The 17504-nt window shown below is 39.0% G+C and overlaps 2 protein-coding genes across 3 annotated transcripts; one reads left to right on the forward strand and one right to left on the reverse strand.

Moving 5' to 3' along the window:
* Positions 1–66: 66 nt before the first annotated feature.
* rpusd4 (RNA pseudouridine synthase D4) lies at positions 67–3762 on the reverse strand. The gene is made up of 6 exons (XM_067587350.1): positions 3281–3762; positions 2261–2468; positions 2027–2120; positions 1479–1629; positions 1282–1379; positions 67–517 (listed from the first exon to the last, which is right to left on the reverse strand). Exons 1-6 carry the CDS (start codon positions 3675–3677, stop codon positions 314–316), a joined length of 1152 nt encoding a protein of 383 aa, XP_067443451.1. The 5' UTR covers positions 3678–3762; the 3' UTR covers positions 67–313.
* A 103-nt stretch (positions 3763–3865) lies between these two features.
* On the forward strand, positions 3866–16201 carry LOC137181559 (WD repeat-containing protein 82-like). Of its 2 annotated transcripts, XM_067587352.1 has the most exons (15): positions 3866–4657; positions 4906–5006; positions 5368–5434; positions 6467–6566; positions 7087–7203; positions 7428–7583; positions 7694–7763; positions 7851–7993; positions 11014–11187; positions 11785–11880; positions 11973–12077; positions 12500–12580; positions 12773–12923; positions 14461–14582; positions 14703–16201. In XM_067587352.1, exons 1-15 carry the CDS (start codon positions 4497–4499, stop codon positions 14868–14870), a joined length of 1812 nt encoding a protein of 603 aa, XP_067443453.1. In that variant the 5' UTR covers positions 3866–4496; the 3' UTR covers positions 14871–16201. The 2 variants fall into 2 exon arrangements, with proteins under 2 accessions (XP_067443453.1, XP_067443452.1); XM_067587351.1 differs by lacking the exons at positions 11014–11187; positions 11785–11880; positions 11973–12077; ... (2 more) ...; positions 14461–14582; positions 14703–16201 and adding an exon at positions 8096–8437 and having other exon boundaries at positions 4103–4657.
* The last annotated feature ends 1303 nt before the right edge of the window (positions 16202–17504 follow it).

Genomic DNA, 17504 nt, shown 5'->3' on the forward strand with positions numbered 1-17504 from the left:
TACTGTAGTGGTGCCTCCCAGGAAAAGAAATGTGCAGATTTGGATCAAACACATTGACAAAAAGCATTTATAATACAGTTTGGCTTCATTTGTTTATTAGTAAAATGAGCTGTATAGCACTGTACAGTAACATGTTACACGTTTCACACCATTTTCCACATAGCTTTCTGTGCATAATTTCACAGAACATCTCTCCAATGAACCACCTTAATATAATTTAACGTCCCATTTAATTTAAATGGTTATACTCTTTGTTGTCACATCGCAGTCTGAAATCCTCCACAACTGACGCACACTACTTTTGGACACAAATTTATTTTTGGTCTTTTTCATCAGGAAGAGATAAATGCAGTCTGCTCAGTGTTTGTGTGAAGTATTTAGGGAGGGGACAGGACACACTGACGTCTGCTTGACTGGTTCCTGGCAGCGTCAGCTGTCGAGCGTGCAAATGAAGAGGAAGATAACGGATCTTGCTCTGTTCCAGTCCAAGGTTTCCCAACACACGTTCTGGTAATTTCTGGGGATCAAAATGTACCATTTAAGTTATGAAGAAGTGACAAAACAGAAATCATTGCCCCTTGCAGAAATGTGTGTTGTTCTCTTCCGTTTGTATGTGTGTAATATGGAAGGGTGTGCAACTAAAACTCCTGTTTTGGATGCCAGTAGGGTAGATGTGAGAATCACTGAGACTGACGGCTCACTGGTCTTTCAAAGGCCACAACCTTGAAGTCGAACAGCAAGACTTCATCAAAATGTTTGCTTGTGGGAGGAGGCCCTATGAGAATTAACCTTACAAAAAACAGTGACAGAGTATAAAGGCCATATTCAGAACACGTCACATCGTTGCCTGTTTATTTGAGGTACTGTAGGGATAAACACAAACACTTTGACACCAGATATGCCTTGATTTGTCATCATTTGACTAAACGCTGAGATCAGAAAGCAGTTAGTAGTATGCTATTTTTGTTTTAAGGGCATTTATTGCTGATTGATGGTGGCATTTTGCTAATGTCTTCCTGGCATTGGCCACTTTTCACAGGAAGATACCACCATAGACACATTTTTCAGGCATATGCCACTGCTGGCTGACCATTGACTATAATGTGATTCTGGAAGATAACCACTCCTTGATGGCAGCTGCAGCTGATGAACACTATACTGTTCTGGTAGCTAAACTAGGGAGGCACAAGTGACATGCCATCCAATGCCACATGCCATTAATTTAATAACTGGATCTATGTGACGCCACCAGTTCTCTGTGGTGCATTGTAAGCATTTTACCTGGGGTGCCAGTTTGCTCCAGTGTGAATATTTGTGGTCACCGAGGATGGGGCATGCCAGAGCAAACGCCATATGGACCCTCATCTGGTGTTTGGCCCCTGTGGTCACAAGAAAGCAGATAAAGTAGAAAGAAATTCAACAAACTGATTTGGCAGCTATTTCCTGTGACAAGTTCCCAAAAAGCACAATCTTCTCACCAGTGAACGGCTGGAGCTCCACAAGGCTGCAGCCGCTGCTGCTGTCCAGGACCCTGTACCTGGTCACTGCTGACTGGGCTTGCCGATGGCCTCGGACTTTAGTTAAACCATCACCTGCATCGTTCATTTTGAAGAGAGGACTCAAAGCCATCTGAAATTTTTAAAAAAAAAAGTTATGAGATTGAAAAAACTAAACAAAGTGATAAGAATAGTTACACAATAATATATCATTGCTCTATAATTATCATTTTGTTATCAAATCTACTCATTGTTTTAATTGTAGTAATTTACTTAAACAACAGTAAACATCCATCACACGTTACCAAAACAATGTGATCAACACCAAAAACTCTTGTTCTATTTATGGTGACATACAGAAAAAAAAGCAACTTTTTGAATCACTGAAGCTGAAACTAGCAAATATTTGCTATTTTTAGTAATGACTACAGCAATTAACTGATGATCAAATTAGGAATTGACTTTCTGTCTGTTGATGTATTGACTAAAAACTAATTGTTACAGCATCAGAACCACAGAAGAAGAGACACCTTGTAGTGCGGCTGAGAGCCTGTGACCTCTCTCTCTATGATGGGAATGTCAATCACTCCTTCAGATGGCACTGGTACACCGACTGTCACGACCCTGAAGAGGAACAGTGAATTTGTGAATGACTAGATGTGAATGCTGGCACGTCAAATGTGACCTATGAGTCATGAAAAACACACACATATATATATATATATATATATATATATATTCTATATCCACATCCTGTATCTTACCAGTATTTTCTCTGCACTTGGTTGTTTCTGTTGAGGTTGAGAATGTGCTCCGCTGCTTCTTCTCTCCTCACCAGCAGGAGAGCTCCTGTTGTCTCCTTCTCCAGTCCCAGACAGGGGAGCAGCTGAGAGTTAGACCTGATCTTCATCCCGTCCATCATTTTGGAGAGAATAGGAAGCACCGAGGAGATGGATGTGACCCCTGAGTCATCTGAGACACAGCAACAACAACAAATGCAGCATGATAATTAACACTTTTTGCCAATCAAACAACTTCCATTGTCATTACAGCTGATTCCAATACCGATTTTGCAATACTACAAAGTCTAGTTTCCACCAGTGTAATAAGAGCATTACCAATACAACAAGATCAATATTATCAGCCAACATTGACTTATAACAGATATATCAGAATGGCATTTACAGTATGTTGACAGATATTAATCTGCAGATTAGAGTAAATAAAAAGAAATTCTAATATTTAAGAAACTGGAAACAAATAATATTTGGTATTTTATTGTAAAACCTGATTCAAACAATCAAATAGTTGAATTTCTATTGATCAACTAGTTCAGTAATCGAGTGTTTCTGATATTTAAAAATTAAAGTAAATTACGTAATTTTCTACCAATGTAACTATGACACTGAATGTCTTCAGGCTAGGGCTACAATTAACGGTTATTTTCATTATTGATTAATCCGTTAATTGATTTCTTGATTAATTTCTGTCAATAAAATTTTAGAAAATAGTGAAATAGATGTATTTTTTTAATTATAATTTTATATTAGAGCTAATGGTGACATCTTCAAACATCTTGTTTTGACTGATCATTATTTCAAAATCCAGAGATATTCAGTTTACTGTCATGTATGACACAAAAGCTTCAAATCACATTTGAGAAGCTGCAACCGGCAAATGTTGTTGTTGTTGACTAGAACGAATATTCGATTATCAAATGAATCGATTAACAGACTAATCATTGCAGCTCAACTTCAGACAACTTGCAGGAGCTGTCGGTTTACCTCTAACAGGAACACCGTAGGGTTTGTTGATGACAACCACATCTTTGTCCTGGTACAGCACGCCTCTGTGGAGGTGTTTTGCCAGCACGTTGGGATGAACGTTTTGTAGCTGCTGACTGAACCGCTTCAGCTCCGTCACTCTCCTCTGCTGGCCGGACACCGGAGGCTCGGCCGGCTGCTGCTTCGTCCTCTCCTGCTGGACCTTCCGCGCCAGGTCTATCGCTCTCAGGCGGGGTTTGTGTCCTGTGTCCGGGCCTGAAGCGTGTTTGGCGGCGGTGGTCTGGCTCCGGCGCAGGGACGCTGCCGACCCCGAACAGCGGCGTGTTTTGACCCCAGAAAAGAGGACGTTCAAGCCGGAGCTCCAGTTCCCGGTACAGGCTATCCTGCAGCTGCTCATTGTGGCTGAATAGTACACATTACTATATTACTACAACAGTACACATTCGTGACTCCAGAGGTCATGTGCAAATGACTTCCGGGCCGTAAGCAACTTCATTTATAACACATTGAACTTTTTTTTAATTGAACGCACATTAAACAACATAGAGAATGTATAGAGAATACATACATAGAATTAAATACAATATTAACGTGGAAATTAATTGAGAAAATGTAAAAATATACATAGAGATATATAAAATAAACAGTCATTTCTTAATCAATACACATAAATAACAAAAAAGTAAATGTAAATGTTTTTATGTCTCGTGTGGTGTCTGTTCAATTGTAATAATTGTCTTCATACTGTTTGTAAATTCATTTTTAGGATAAAAAAACAACTCTTTAACAGTGTGTGATGCCAACAGCAGTTTCCTGTGCTCTGTCGTAACTTCCTTTTTCCTGACAGCGGTACGCTCGTTTGTCTTTCCGGCATCGCCCGCTTGTATTGCGGCATTTGAAAGCTCGCGGTGATTGACAAACCCCGCCCTGGCGTTGGAAGAGATACTGAGAAAACAAACGGAACATATGGTCGTTGTTTCTACACGTTGGTGTATCGCTGCAAGATGTAAATACTGTTTACATTTGTTCGTTTGTTTGTTTTTTGCTGCTTTTTCCCGGAAATGCAAGCAACAGTCCGTTCATCGCTCGACCAGACAGAGAAAAGAAATGACTCGCTGGCTCCAGTAAACCAGAAGTAAATAAGGGGACTGATGAGAAAGACGACCCTTTGGTTTTATACTGTATATTGTTTTATGAGAAGCTTTGCGCTACAGACATGAAGATCACAGACAGCGTGTTGCGAAGTTTCAGGGTTGCAAGAACATATCGAGAAAATTCACAGAAAGTCAACTGTGTGGATTACAGCCCAAACGGTGAAAATGCGATATCAAGCAGCGACGACGACTGCATTGTGTTATATGATATCCGGGAAGGAAAGTAAGTATGCATGTTATGACAAGTGGTAACTGTGTAATTATCTTTCTAATCTAAACTCAAAGTAAAATGAATCATGATCAAAATATATTGAATTAATAATCAATTTCCATACCCAAACTGTCTTAATTAGATAAATTGGTTCATATTGTGATTGTTGTGAAACTGTCTGTGGCAGTGCTGCATGTTACCTACCTATGCTCTCAGGTGATCAGATGATTAACAGGTTGAAATGTCGTGTCCTTTCTCAGGCCCATGCGGACCTTGTTCAGCAAGAAGTATGGAGCAGACCTCATCCGCTTCACGCATGGAGACGCACAGACGGTGGTCTACAGCTCCAACAAACTGGATGGTAATAACTCAGTACTGACAGTGGGCTGTTTGGCACAAAGCACCAAACAAACCACATGATTGAAAACGGAATTCAGATACATGTGGTCTACAAATGGGTCTGAAAGCACAGACTGTGACAAGAATGTTTGATGTTATAAAAACTGTGGTTTGTGTGTACATGTGGTGTGTAAGAATAATCCTTTCACTACAAGGATGTCTCTACATTGTCAGAATCATGTCTCAGCCTTAAACCTGTTTATGTTTTGGCTATAATGGTCACAAATATGAAATACATGTTATCTGTGCTAGCACTGTGTGGACTTGTGTTCATGTGGTCTCATGTGTTTTGGTAAATAAAATATTTGTTACTTTTCTTACAGATACCATTCGTTACCTGTCACTGAGTGACAACAAGTACATCCGATATTTCCCAGGTCACACTGCAAGGTGAGTAAAGACAGCAACAAACAAACCTTGAGCCCAGAGGAAGGATATATTGTGCTGTAATACCAAGCTACAGATTAGTCTCTTTCCACCCGAGAAGGTACAATGAGAAGATGTTTGGTAAATGGTAAATGGACTTCATTTATATAGCACCTTTCTAGTCTTCCGACCACTCAAAGTGCTTTACAATACATGTCAGCGTTCACCCATTCACACACACACATTCATACGCTGATGGCAGAGGCTGCTATGCGAGGTGACAACCTACTCATCAGGATCTAATTAAATGCACATTCACACACACATTCACACACCACTGACACAGCCATCAGGAGCAATTTAGGGTTCAGTCTCTTGTCCGAGAACACTTCAACATGCAGACTGGAGGAGCCAGAGATCAAACCGCTGATTAGTTGACGACCCACTCTATCTCCTGAACCTCAGCCGCCCCAGTATGCACAACGCTGGTCAGATGCTGGGTGAAGAAATGACTGCACACATTTTTGTGATCCAACTCTTGTTTCCTGGAGAGCATTTCAAGCCTCTAATCAGATCAAACCAAGAAGTAACAACTTGCATTTCCAAGTGGAGTTATGCATAAGTAGAATTTCATTAAAATGGTCACAAAAAGTAAATTTTTACACTCCCTACATCTTTGAAGTTAGTACTTATTCTAATCCATTGATTATCTATACCTTTTTATCCAGTATGCTGATAAAAAAATAGTATGTAAAAAAATAAACATTTACACTAAATTTACAAAGAAAAATTGTGCTTTTATAATGTATTTCCAAACACATTAACACAGAAGTTTGCCATGCTTGCATCTGTGACGGTGACTATTGTCTGTGCTCCGTTCTTATTTTATTATTGTCTCCAGCTTGTTCTTATTAGTATCTGAGATAACGCTGCTGTTCTCAGTTCTCAGTGGCATCATCAAAGTTACGCCTTGTCCTTTTTTGGCTTATTACCTTGTCTAAAATGATCTTTTTTTCTTTAAAATTAATTTGATTCTCCTGTGATTTTTATTTTCAGGGTTATTGCTCTCTCCATGTCGCCAGTGGATGATACGTTTATCTCAGGCTCGTTGGATAAGACGATCCGGATCTGGGATCTGCGGTCTCCAAACTGCCAAGTGAGTTGTCTGTGAACATAATGACACTTCCACTACTGTCTGTAGTCAGTTACTCAAATTTATAATCACAGCTGCTGCTACAACTCTTAGCGCTTTCGATCAGGACCTCACAAATTACTGCACATTGAGGCACTTCTGTGTATCAGCAGTCAACAAAGCCCCGTTTAATGAGCATTTGTCCTGTGACCACTGGGTGTCCCCAGACCTGCTTTGCCAACCACTGCTTCTCTTGGATCTTGATCTTCCTGCTCAGATGTAAAACTGCACCCAAACACAGCAGCTGTAATAAAGCACAACATGTAAAAACACTAAATGAAAGATTCTTAAAGAAAATACTGTTTCTGCATCAAAATTCAAAGGTGCCACCAGTAAATAACGTGTATGAAAAGATACATTAATATGAATGAAGTATGACAAACAATAGTCAGTAAGCAAGGAGGCTGAAATTTGTTGAATATATTGTCAAAATTGAAACTTTCTGTTGAAACATCCCTTTTTATTCCCCATGTTTGTGTTTCAGGGTCTGACAAATCCGCTGGGGAAACCTGTATGTTCCTTTGACCCTGATGGACTGATTTTTGCTGCAGGAGTGGAATCTCAGGCCATTAAATTGTACGACCTTCGTGCTTTTGACAAGGTAAAATGCAAAATCAGCACATTAGCTGTTAGTGTCTGTGCTCGTATGTATGAATGTGGGAGTCGACCTCCATAAAGTTGCTGTCATGATTATATCTGATATATTCAGAGGTTAAAGTTCTTTTAAAATTAAAATTCATTTAATACTTAATCCTTGGACAACTTTTCAGGCTCATAAATATTTTCTTGCTTTAATCCCTGTATATGAACTGTTTCTGTGAAAAGGGTCCATTTGCCTCCTTTGAAATGAGGTTTAGTCGCGTCTGTGACTGGACTGGACTCAAATTCAGCAATGATGGGAAACAGATCCTCATCTCTACTAACGGAGGGATGATTCGCGTCCTTAACGCTTTCAATGGATCTGTGCTGCACACTTTTTCTGTAAGACACAAACAGTAATTTCCAATTGCCACAAACTTACCCAATTATTATACATCTGTCTGTATATCAGTGCAATTAATTGTAAGTTTCCTAACTTTGCTCATTCAAAGGGCTACAACAACAGTAAAGGCATATCCCTGGAGGCATGCTTCACTCCCGACTCACAGTTTGTCATGATTGGTAAGTCCTTACACCTCAGCTTTATATTTGTGTCTCCGCTTGTGAGATCTCTCTCATGACTGTGACAAACTGCGTCTCGCTGTACAGGCTCAGAGGACGGGAGAGTCCATGTTTGGAGCACAGAGAGTGGGATGAAGGTGGCTGTGCTGGATGGGAAACATTCAGGACCCATCAACACCCTGCAGTTTAACCCCAGATACTTGACATTTGCGAGCGCCTGCACTAACATGGTGAGATCAAACATATCACAATAATCTCTCATTGGACAAACTGCTATGAACAGAGCGCTCGCTAATACCTTCTTCTTCTTCTTCTTCTCTTTCTCTCAACAGACATTTTGGCTCCCGTATGTTGATGACCTATAGAGGGATGGTTCAGTGACCTTAGTGTGTTGAACTGCCTCTTTTGGCATGACGAGAGCCTCAAGGCCTAACAGTATTTTGGAGGAAAAAAGTTTTTTTTTAATGTTTTTACCAACAGTATTTTTAAAATTAAAAAATGATTGATGCCACATCCCACATATCTCCTTTTAATAGTAGTTTTTTTACAGAACTTGTGAATATTCATGTTAAATTAATATTGTTACACTGTATATTGTTATGTCATGTATAACTGATAATCAGTGTTGTTATTGTTTAAATATTTGAGAATAAACAGTTATAGATGAAAAATCAGCTACTCTTTCCTTCCTTTGTGCCATGATACTAAACTAAAATACTTTAATCATCTAGATAAATCTTTGATATACAGCAGCACCAATGAATGGGGAACATTTACATTTTATAGTAAATTGAAATGTTTCACAATTTCTCTAATACAAAATTGATAAGATCATACAAGTTGCTCTTTGTTTATGGATAATTTCAAACTTAAAACAGCAAATATGTCTTAAAAATGGGTCTTTTATTTTTAGATAATTACAGGATTAGAGGATTGCTGGTTCTCACAACAATGACACTAAACTTGTGAGCTCACTTAACAGATGCAAACAGAAGTTCCCTCAGTCAGTAAACCAATCTGTGAACAAACACGCAAGAGAGCGAGAAACGCAGACAGCTTTAATCAATTTGATGAATGGGTGTTTTTTTTTCCTTTTTTTGTGCACATAATGTGTGTCTTCCTGAAGTAGAAGAGATGGGGGTGGACTCTATTGAATAATGTATGGATGCTTGGGTTGTGTACTCACCACTGAGTGAATAATGGATGATCCCATCACAGGTAACCTCACAGGTGCAAAGTTATCTTTCTCTCAACCACCGCTGAATGTGTGGGAGGAGGGACGGCGGAATAAGGTGTGATAGTTTATGCACTTGTTACTCATTTTCTTTCAAACATAACACTTTTTTCCCCTCTTCTCACCATCACTCATTCCACCCAAATATACACACATACTGTACAGTGTATACTGACTTTGTTAGTGTGTTTTTTGCTTTTGTCTGTGGCCTGTTGTACAGATCATTCACAAGCCAACTCTTTCAGTGAACACACTACATATTTGGAGCTCTTTGCCTTACGTTTTGGGATAAAATGAGGTTGTATCTCGCTGTAACAGACATCACATTCCCATACTTTAATAGTGCACAGCCTTTTCTGGCTTTTTCATTAATTTTTAAAGGCAACCATGCCAATAAAAATACCAAGAATGTACTGACCACAAATACCTGAAATCCCCCCATTCTTAGTCCAGACAACAATGTTGAAATGTAGCTGTCAGATTCTCGCCTGGTGTCACATTTCTGCGACTAGGCGGCTGGAATTTGAGATCACGCAGTTGCGTCAGCCTTGAGCTGATCGGACACTCTTATGCGAATGAGTGATAAATTGTCATTACATGTGGTGCACTGATAGCATCTGAAAAGACTTTAGCACTGATGTCATGGCGGGTAGATTTCTGCATAGCCTGGTTTGCCCCTCACACACAGCACAATGCAGTATTTGACACGAGAGAGGCTCCCACACCGAGACCTTTAAAGTTGTGGTCATCGATACGCAAAGAGTTTTAGATCAGTGGTCAGGGTGGCATATCCACTGACAGGCACGTTATTACTCATCAGCCACAGTTCCGCAGATTGTATTTCAAGTGAATATCCCGAGTCACCCTCGAGGCGTTTATGTCACACAGGTGCGCGTGGGTCCATCTGTCTGCCATCAGTGGAGAGGCAGCCTTACCTGCTGAGCAAGAAGAGCGAGGACACAGTGATCTGGACCTGGTCCTTCTTCCATGAGAGGAGTGTGAAGAGCTGAAAACTGACTGCCAAAAGATGTCACACCAAACTGGAATTAACGGTAAGTACATTTTTTAAGAGGATGCTCTGGAAGTTGTGTCTTCGTTGTTTCCAAACTACTTTTTTACTTATTTTTTTTAGCTTTTGAGCTGTGCCACGGTAAATAATTCATCCTCACAATCTCACTGACGATATTCTCTGATTTTTTTTAATGTTATCTTTAAAAAATCATCTTGAAGCAGTAACTTCACTGTCTTTCTACCTGCTGTGGATGTAAATAATTATAGACTGTAAGAGCAGCACATCTATAGAATTGTAATCCTGTTTTAGACTCACATCAAAAATGTCCAGCGATCATGATATTTAGCACCTACAGACATTTATGGATAGTTTAAGAGTTAACATTATAGTTATATAGTTATACATACAGTACATGTGTTATGGCATTTGGTAATTGGAGCGTAGGGGGACGGATTGGCGGAAGCATACCTCTCTCACCTTTCTCACCTGATCTTACATCATTTATGAGACCACTGTGTTTGGTAACCATGGTGAGAGAGAAGGAGGGAGAACATTAAAAACCTCAATCTACTTTCTAGTACCAAACTACCATTCATAGGTTTGAAATTCTGGGATTGGTGAGGTTGTTTCACCCTCAAAATCATATTTCTCAGTGATTATTTGGTCATATGTCTCCTGTCTGAGTCACTTTAGGTGATAGTGTGACTATCTGGCAGTGGATCAAATTTTCTACCTGAAGTGGAGTCTCATGTTCTTATTTACCCAACTCTGTCTCACTTGCTGTCAACCCCCCATCCTCAGTTTTGACTTGTCTGCCTTATATCTGGTTACTTTAGCAACATCTGAGCTCAAAGAGTTTCTGGCCCGAGCAAGGGGAGGTGCCATCAGAATAATGAAGATTGTCATCATGAATGGTAAACACAGACAGTTGAAACAGAAGTAAACTTTCAGTTGACTTGTTCTAAATATTTAGATGCTGATACAGGTTTTTGTCTGCAGAGGAGTTGGTGTTAGATTCATACAGAGAGCCAGCACAGAGCTGGGACAGGGACTATGATCAGTTCCTGCTTCCTCTGCTCACACCTCAGGAGCCGTGCTACATCCTCTACCGTCTGGACTCCCAGAATGCACAGGGATATGAGTGGATCTTCATTGCCTGGTCACCTGACCAATCACCAGTATGTCCGGAGAGGCTAATTCACGTTATCACCCTGAACAGCCACAGTCATAACTTCAGTCGCTCAAAGTACTGCAGCCAGAGTTACTGTACACTAAAAATAAGATGAAAACCACATTTATGAACTACATTGTTATACATGTAACATTTTAAAGGTTTTTTTATATGAGGGCAAAAAAAATGTAAACACAGGTTTGGCTTTAGATTGTGATTATTGTTAATAAGCATAAATTGAAAAAATATTTAAATTTTGTGAAGGATTTAGTATTTATAGTTTAAAATGCATCACCTGCCTTCAACACATTCAACATGTCTGTCTTGTCATCACATCTTTCCATATTTAAATTAAAAATACTAAAAATGGATCAGAAACTAAAAATAGATCAGAAGCTAAACTCAAACAAAGCAACAACAGAAAAGTCATCAATCAGTCATTTAAACAGCTAATCGACACTCAACTAAACTACCAAATTAATTTACCACAAAATAAAAATAAAGACTATTTATAGTAAATACAAATCAATGATAAATCCCAAACCATAATAACAAATGGTTAAAGCTCATTATATCCTCCTGTGTGTGTCCTGGCATCCTGCAGGTGAGGCAGAAGATGGTGTACGCAGCGACCCGCGCCACACTGAAGAAAGAGTTTGGAGGAGGTCACATCAAAGACGAACTGTTTGGTACCGTGGAGGTCAGTAAAATCTCTCCAGCATGATGTCTGATCAGTGAATCGTCATCTGCTGTGATTATGTACCTTCCTGTTTGCCGTGTCTGTGTTTGCAGGACGACCTGTGCTTCCAGGGATACCTGCGACACATGTCCTCCTGCTCCTCTCCGGCTCCACTCACAGCAGCTGAGCAGGAATTACAACAAATTAAAGTCACAGAGGTAAAAGAATACAGGCTGTCTGAATATGATATGAACTAAATACCTAACATACTATATATATACTCCATACTTATCCTGTATGCTTCTACTTTGTTCCTGCAGGATAAAGTTGTATGGGTACGTTGATTTTCTTCTTGATAAGAGTTTTGGAGTGTGTCTGTGTGTGTGAGGAAGAGTCAGATTTACAAACTGTCTAATGTGTCCACAGGATGAACGCAGACGTATTGGGACTCCAACAGCACGAGCGAGAGTATGTCACAATCTATTCATAGATATCTGTTTCAGTCATTAGCTTCCTTTGCTCATGTAGTTATTTTATTTTATGTGTTGAGACGTATTAGCACAAAGTTTTCTATGATTCTCTGTCAACTCTGCAGGTTACGATGGAGTTTGGCTTAGACAAAAGGGCACAGACTCTTCAGGGTCTTGCATTCCCTTTACAAGAAGAGGCCAAGCGAGCTCTGCAGCAACTCAAGCAGAAACGCATCAACTACATACAGCTGGTGAGAAAATCTTTATGGCTAATTATACAGCATGCAAAATGTAACAAACTCTCTGTAAATAAAAAAGAAGCTGTAAGGATCTATTTTCAAAACTAACTGTGCTTCAATGTTTGTCAGTGAATAGCGGTAAAATTGGCTGTGCATGACTTGACCCGTGAACAAAGCATGCTTGTGTATGTGTGTGTGTTGCAGAGGCTGGATGTAGAGAAAGAGACCATTGAGCTGGTTCACACCAAACCTACAGAAACCCATGAGCTTCCTTACAGGATTCCCACAGATTCACCCAGATACCACTTCTTCATTTTCAAACATTCTCACCAGGGCCAGCTGCAGGAGGCGCTCGGTCAGTACACAGGCTCACTGTAGATGTGAGTGCAGCGATGAGCTAATGTAGGGATACAAGTAGTTCACTAATAGAAATAGCATGATCTGTAATTTTGCTATTTTCAAGAAACTGGAGGGAGAGCCACGTGAATTATGAAGGAATTATTATATATGAAAAGTCTATTGAATTTGTTTTTATTTAAAACATTTTTAGTAATTTTAGAAGCTGAAATAGGTTCCCCTCTCCTTTACTGAACTTCATTTGGTTTCCTACCATAAAAACTGCCATGTACAGTGGCCCTGAAGTGCAAAACACAACAACAAAAAGACAAGCGCAACAACAAAAAGAAAGACACAATAACATTTCACAAAATGGAGAAGGTAGGGACAACAATTCTTGTTTGTGATTGGACCAAACCCACATCAAGTCAGTCAGTGATGATGTATGGAGGTTAACTTCCACCAATGCACTGACTAGTCATGAATGCGTAGTGGATTGCTTAGTGGCTCAATTGTCTAAAATGTTGATGTGTTTTCAGTTTTGTTGTTATGTTTTGTACTTCAGGGCCACCATAACAATGTCTATAGTTGCCAAAAAGAGTCAGTATATTTGTCTTAGAATCTCCCAAAACCTCATCTCCTTATTAAATGACCCAATTAATTTTTATGGTAACAATGGATGAAATGTCTACTGTATGTGTAATGAGAAATAATTCACTCATAGTGACGAACCCAAAGAGAATTATCTCCAGACTCTGCAACTACTCTCAGCTGGACGAAGTGTTTTAGTGTCTTACAGCTCATTGTTTTGGTTGAACTTGTATTGTTTTGATTCACTCTCACCGCTCTCATCAAACTCATTATCAGCCGTAGCAGCTGTTTGTTTTTTTAACAAAAAAGTTCTTATAAACTTGCACACTACCGGCTCAGTGCCAAACGGCAAACAGAAAAAGTTAGCATATAGCTGCTGAACATAAAAACAACAAGCATTTAGCACCAGATATTTCCCTCAGGAGTCGGTGGAGACCAAACCTGACCAAATCAAACAGGAGAGTGATCAGGTTTCCAAATTTATGCTGATGTTGCTCTGTGTCAGCTGGCTGTTTAAATAGGAAATTTTATCCTAACATGTTCCCCATAGCAAGTTTATAAGGTGATGATAATATAATGTATGATATAATATGACAATATTGTGTTTTCAGAAAAAGAATCAATTGCAGCTTTCAGAAACCACTGGCTGTATCAGTGACTGTGTGTAGTTAACTAAATGTTTCTCAGTCCTCTTACTCCTATTTGATTAAGGCCAAGTGTTACAACATGTGCTTTATTGAATGATGTTCTAGTACTCTGTCTACCCTGAGTTTAATGTAATGTGCCTAGAAGGCAGGATGTTATTCTGACTGTGAGCTGTACCATATGAGTCAGGTTTCTGTGTTGCTGCACAGAGAGATTTAACAGCACAAATAATGAAGGGCGATAGTTTAGCAGTAGTTATATTTGATCGAGCAATGCAGAAAATATCAGCTGGTGAAGTGATGACTTAATGTCTCTTCCAGTGTTCATATACTCGATGCCTGGGTACACCTGTAGTATCAAGGAGCGGATGTTGTATTCCAGCTGTAAGAACAGGCTACTGGATGAGGTGGAGAGAGACTACCAGCTGGAGGTCACCAAAAAGGTACAGATCACCCAAATCACACAAATATAGTACCATGATTATGAATTATGATGTTGAAAAGAGTAGTGATTCATCTGTGTACAAGTTCATTTGTGTGTGTATTATTCTGTATGTGTGTAGATGGAGATAGACAGTGGCGACGGCCTGACAGAAGACTTCCTGTATGAGGAGGTCCACCCAATGGAGCACACCTTAAAGCAGGCCTTTGCCAAGCCCCGCGGACCAGGAGGGAAGAGGGGCAACAAACGCCTCATCAAGGGTGCAGGAGAGAACGGGGAAGAAAGTTAGACGTAATACACATGATACACAAGCAAACCCACACAATATCTATGAATTGACTTGTTATTTGACTGTTTAGCTTCTAGCCATTCCTTCTTTATTTTTAGGCTACTTGAGGACATATTTTCACACTGGAACAAAAGGGGAAACTATAAATAAATCCATCATAAAGCAGAATTCATATAAATTTTCCTGTTGTGAAACATGTTTATGAAAGTAATAGCTGCTCTGTCAACACTGAACAAGAAATTGATGGTTTGAGTCTAATGAGGGTGATTGAGTGGTGATTCTTTTGGTTTATAAAAATTAAATTCAATTTAAGTGTATATGAAAACATGTTAAAGTCATTATAAAGTGTTAATAATTGGTAGATTGGAGGTAGACTGGAGGACCATCTTGCAGATAATTATATAATGATAATAAATAATTATGAAGGGAAAAAATCTACAGTGAGTATAGTTGAGATCCAAAAGTTTTTTTAAAGATACCAAATATGTCAGGCTGAATTTTAAGGAAATGTGTAAGAAATGTAACCTGACGCATTAGATGGTTTGTTACACAGAGACATCTGAGAAGTCGTCCTTGGAAACTGTTTGGAAAAGGGAAGGCACTTTCAAAAAATACTTGGCAGGTGATTGGATGAACCGTCTGTCTATCACCATCTTACCTTGCGAGGCAGCTGGATTCACAGCACTGATTGGTCCAAACCACCGGTGGTTCGGACACAAGCGCATAACTTGAAGCCTGACAAGATGGATTTTCGCGTGATCTTGTGATCTTACAAATCCAGTTGCCTCTCAAGATAATATAAAAATGAGGTACAAGACATGTAGAATATTTCTATGTGATGTGATAATGCAGCCATGGAAACACAGAGTCTCAGTGTAAACATCATATAGCTTCAAGTAATAGTTTGAACAAGCTGCTACACAATGACACTGCCTCATAGTGTGCAACAAGAATGTTTTAACAACCTTAAAGCTACTCAGAGGGAAATGAAATGTGATATCTGGATGTTAAAGGGTTAAAAGTGTTATTTTCTTGATTGACTTACATTTGTCTACTACTGCCCAGGTTGAAGGCACTATTGTCCATCCATGTTGCCTTCTCCTGCCTCTGCTTTCCACTTTTGGGAATCAGTTGCTTCACTGTTTTTAATTCACTAATATTGATTAATCTATTTACAACCATTGGGAAATTGCTATGAATTTTCTGTTTTAGGGTGGATTATCCTTTATATTGCCTAGGAATAGGCCTATGCTGTGCCCATCCTTCACTCTTTACCACATGTAAATTCATCTACATCACTTCTCCAGTCACCTGATTAAGGTTTGACTACATTCAACTGAAAGCTGTTGTTTTACATGGACCTACAATAAAATATTTTCTTTATTTTCTCGTGTCTGTATCCTCGTTTTTATTTGTGTTTGTGTGTGTGTGATATCCTACAGTCATGCTGGCCGGCAGCAGGGATCAGGGCTCGGTAGTAGAGGTCAATTTGTTGTGTGTTTTCCAGGAAGCCTCTCTACTCAGAAGCCTTCAGCTGCTCGTTATGCTGCCTTCATATCTCACGGGAAACATGGCTGATGTGAACAATTTTTCTCGGAAACACGGTTCAGAGCTGAATGGCAGCTTTCAAGAGGTCATTATCTTTGTACATGGGAATTGTGGGTGGATGGTGATGAATCTTGACTTCTGACAACTTACTGACTTCTGAAATGACACAGAGCAGCTGATTTTCAGAAGAACAAATAAACCTTTTGCACCACATTTTTCTTGATAATGATAATTACTGGTTGAAAGGTTTTGCTCAAAGCATGCTGGAGAGGACCGCAGAGAATTGGCCATAAAATGAATGAATGGATGTTAATATATTATAGTGTTTGGTTTGCTGTGGGCTACAATATTAACTAAACGATACACATTAAGTGCATGGCTGTAGACTACAGACCAAAGGTCTAAATGAATAGTAAGTGAAAATAAATCATGTTGAAAACTTACAAGTCTTACATAATATAATTAATGTAGTATTTACAGGGTTATGGGTAAAAGTCGTAATTTCCATTGGACTTGAATGCAGCATCAAACACATTACTGCTGGCAGAAATAACACAAACATCACAGGAAGCAATGCTCTGTGCCTTCAACATAAAAGGTTGAAAATTCTTACATTACAAGTGATGAAAGAAATAATAAATAATAATCTGCCGTAAGTTATAGATCAGAATAAAATTAAAATTATATTATACTATTATAAATCAGATTTGAAGATCCACAGGTATCTATTTTATTTGGAGACCGAAAGCGTTCAATATTAAATTGTTAATAAGAAATCATGAAATAATAATCATGTAAATATGTACAAACATAGTTTATAACTATGACATATATTTTAATAATTATTGTGAAATGTTTCATCTTGCTTCTTTAGACAATAACAGAGTTTGTGCTTATTTTCTTTCTCTTTTTTTTTTTCTTTTTAAGCTGATATTATTTCAAAATGCTCTTCTCTAAAGCAGTGTTTTCCAGTCCTGGTCCTGCATGTTTTAGATGTTTCCCTCTTCCAACACCCCTGATTCAAATGATCTGCTCATCATCAAGCTCCATTCATTTGAATCAGGTGTGTTGGAGCAGGGAAACATC

Source organism: Thunnus thynnus, chromosome 4, assembly GCF_963924715.1.
Source record: "Thunnus thynnus chromosome 4, fThuThy2.1, whole genome shotgun sequence".
NCBI classification, from domain to species: domain Eukaryota; kingdom Metazoa; phylum Chordata; class Actinopteri; order Scombriformes; family Scombridae; genus Thunnus; species Thunnus thynnus.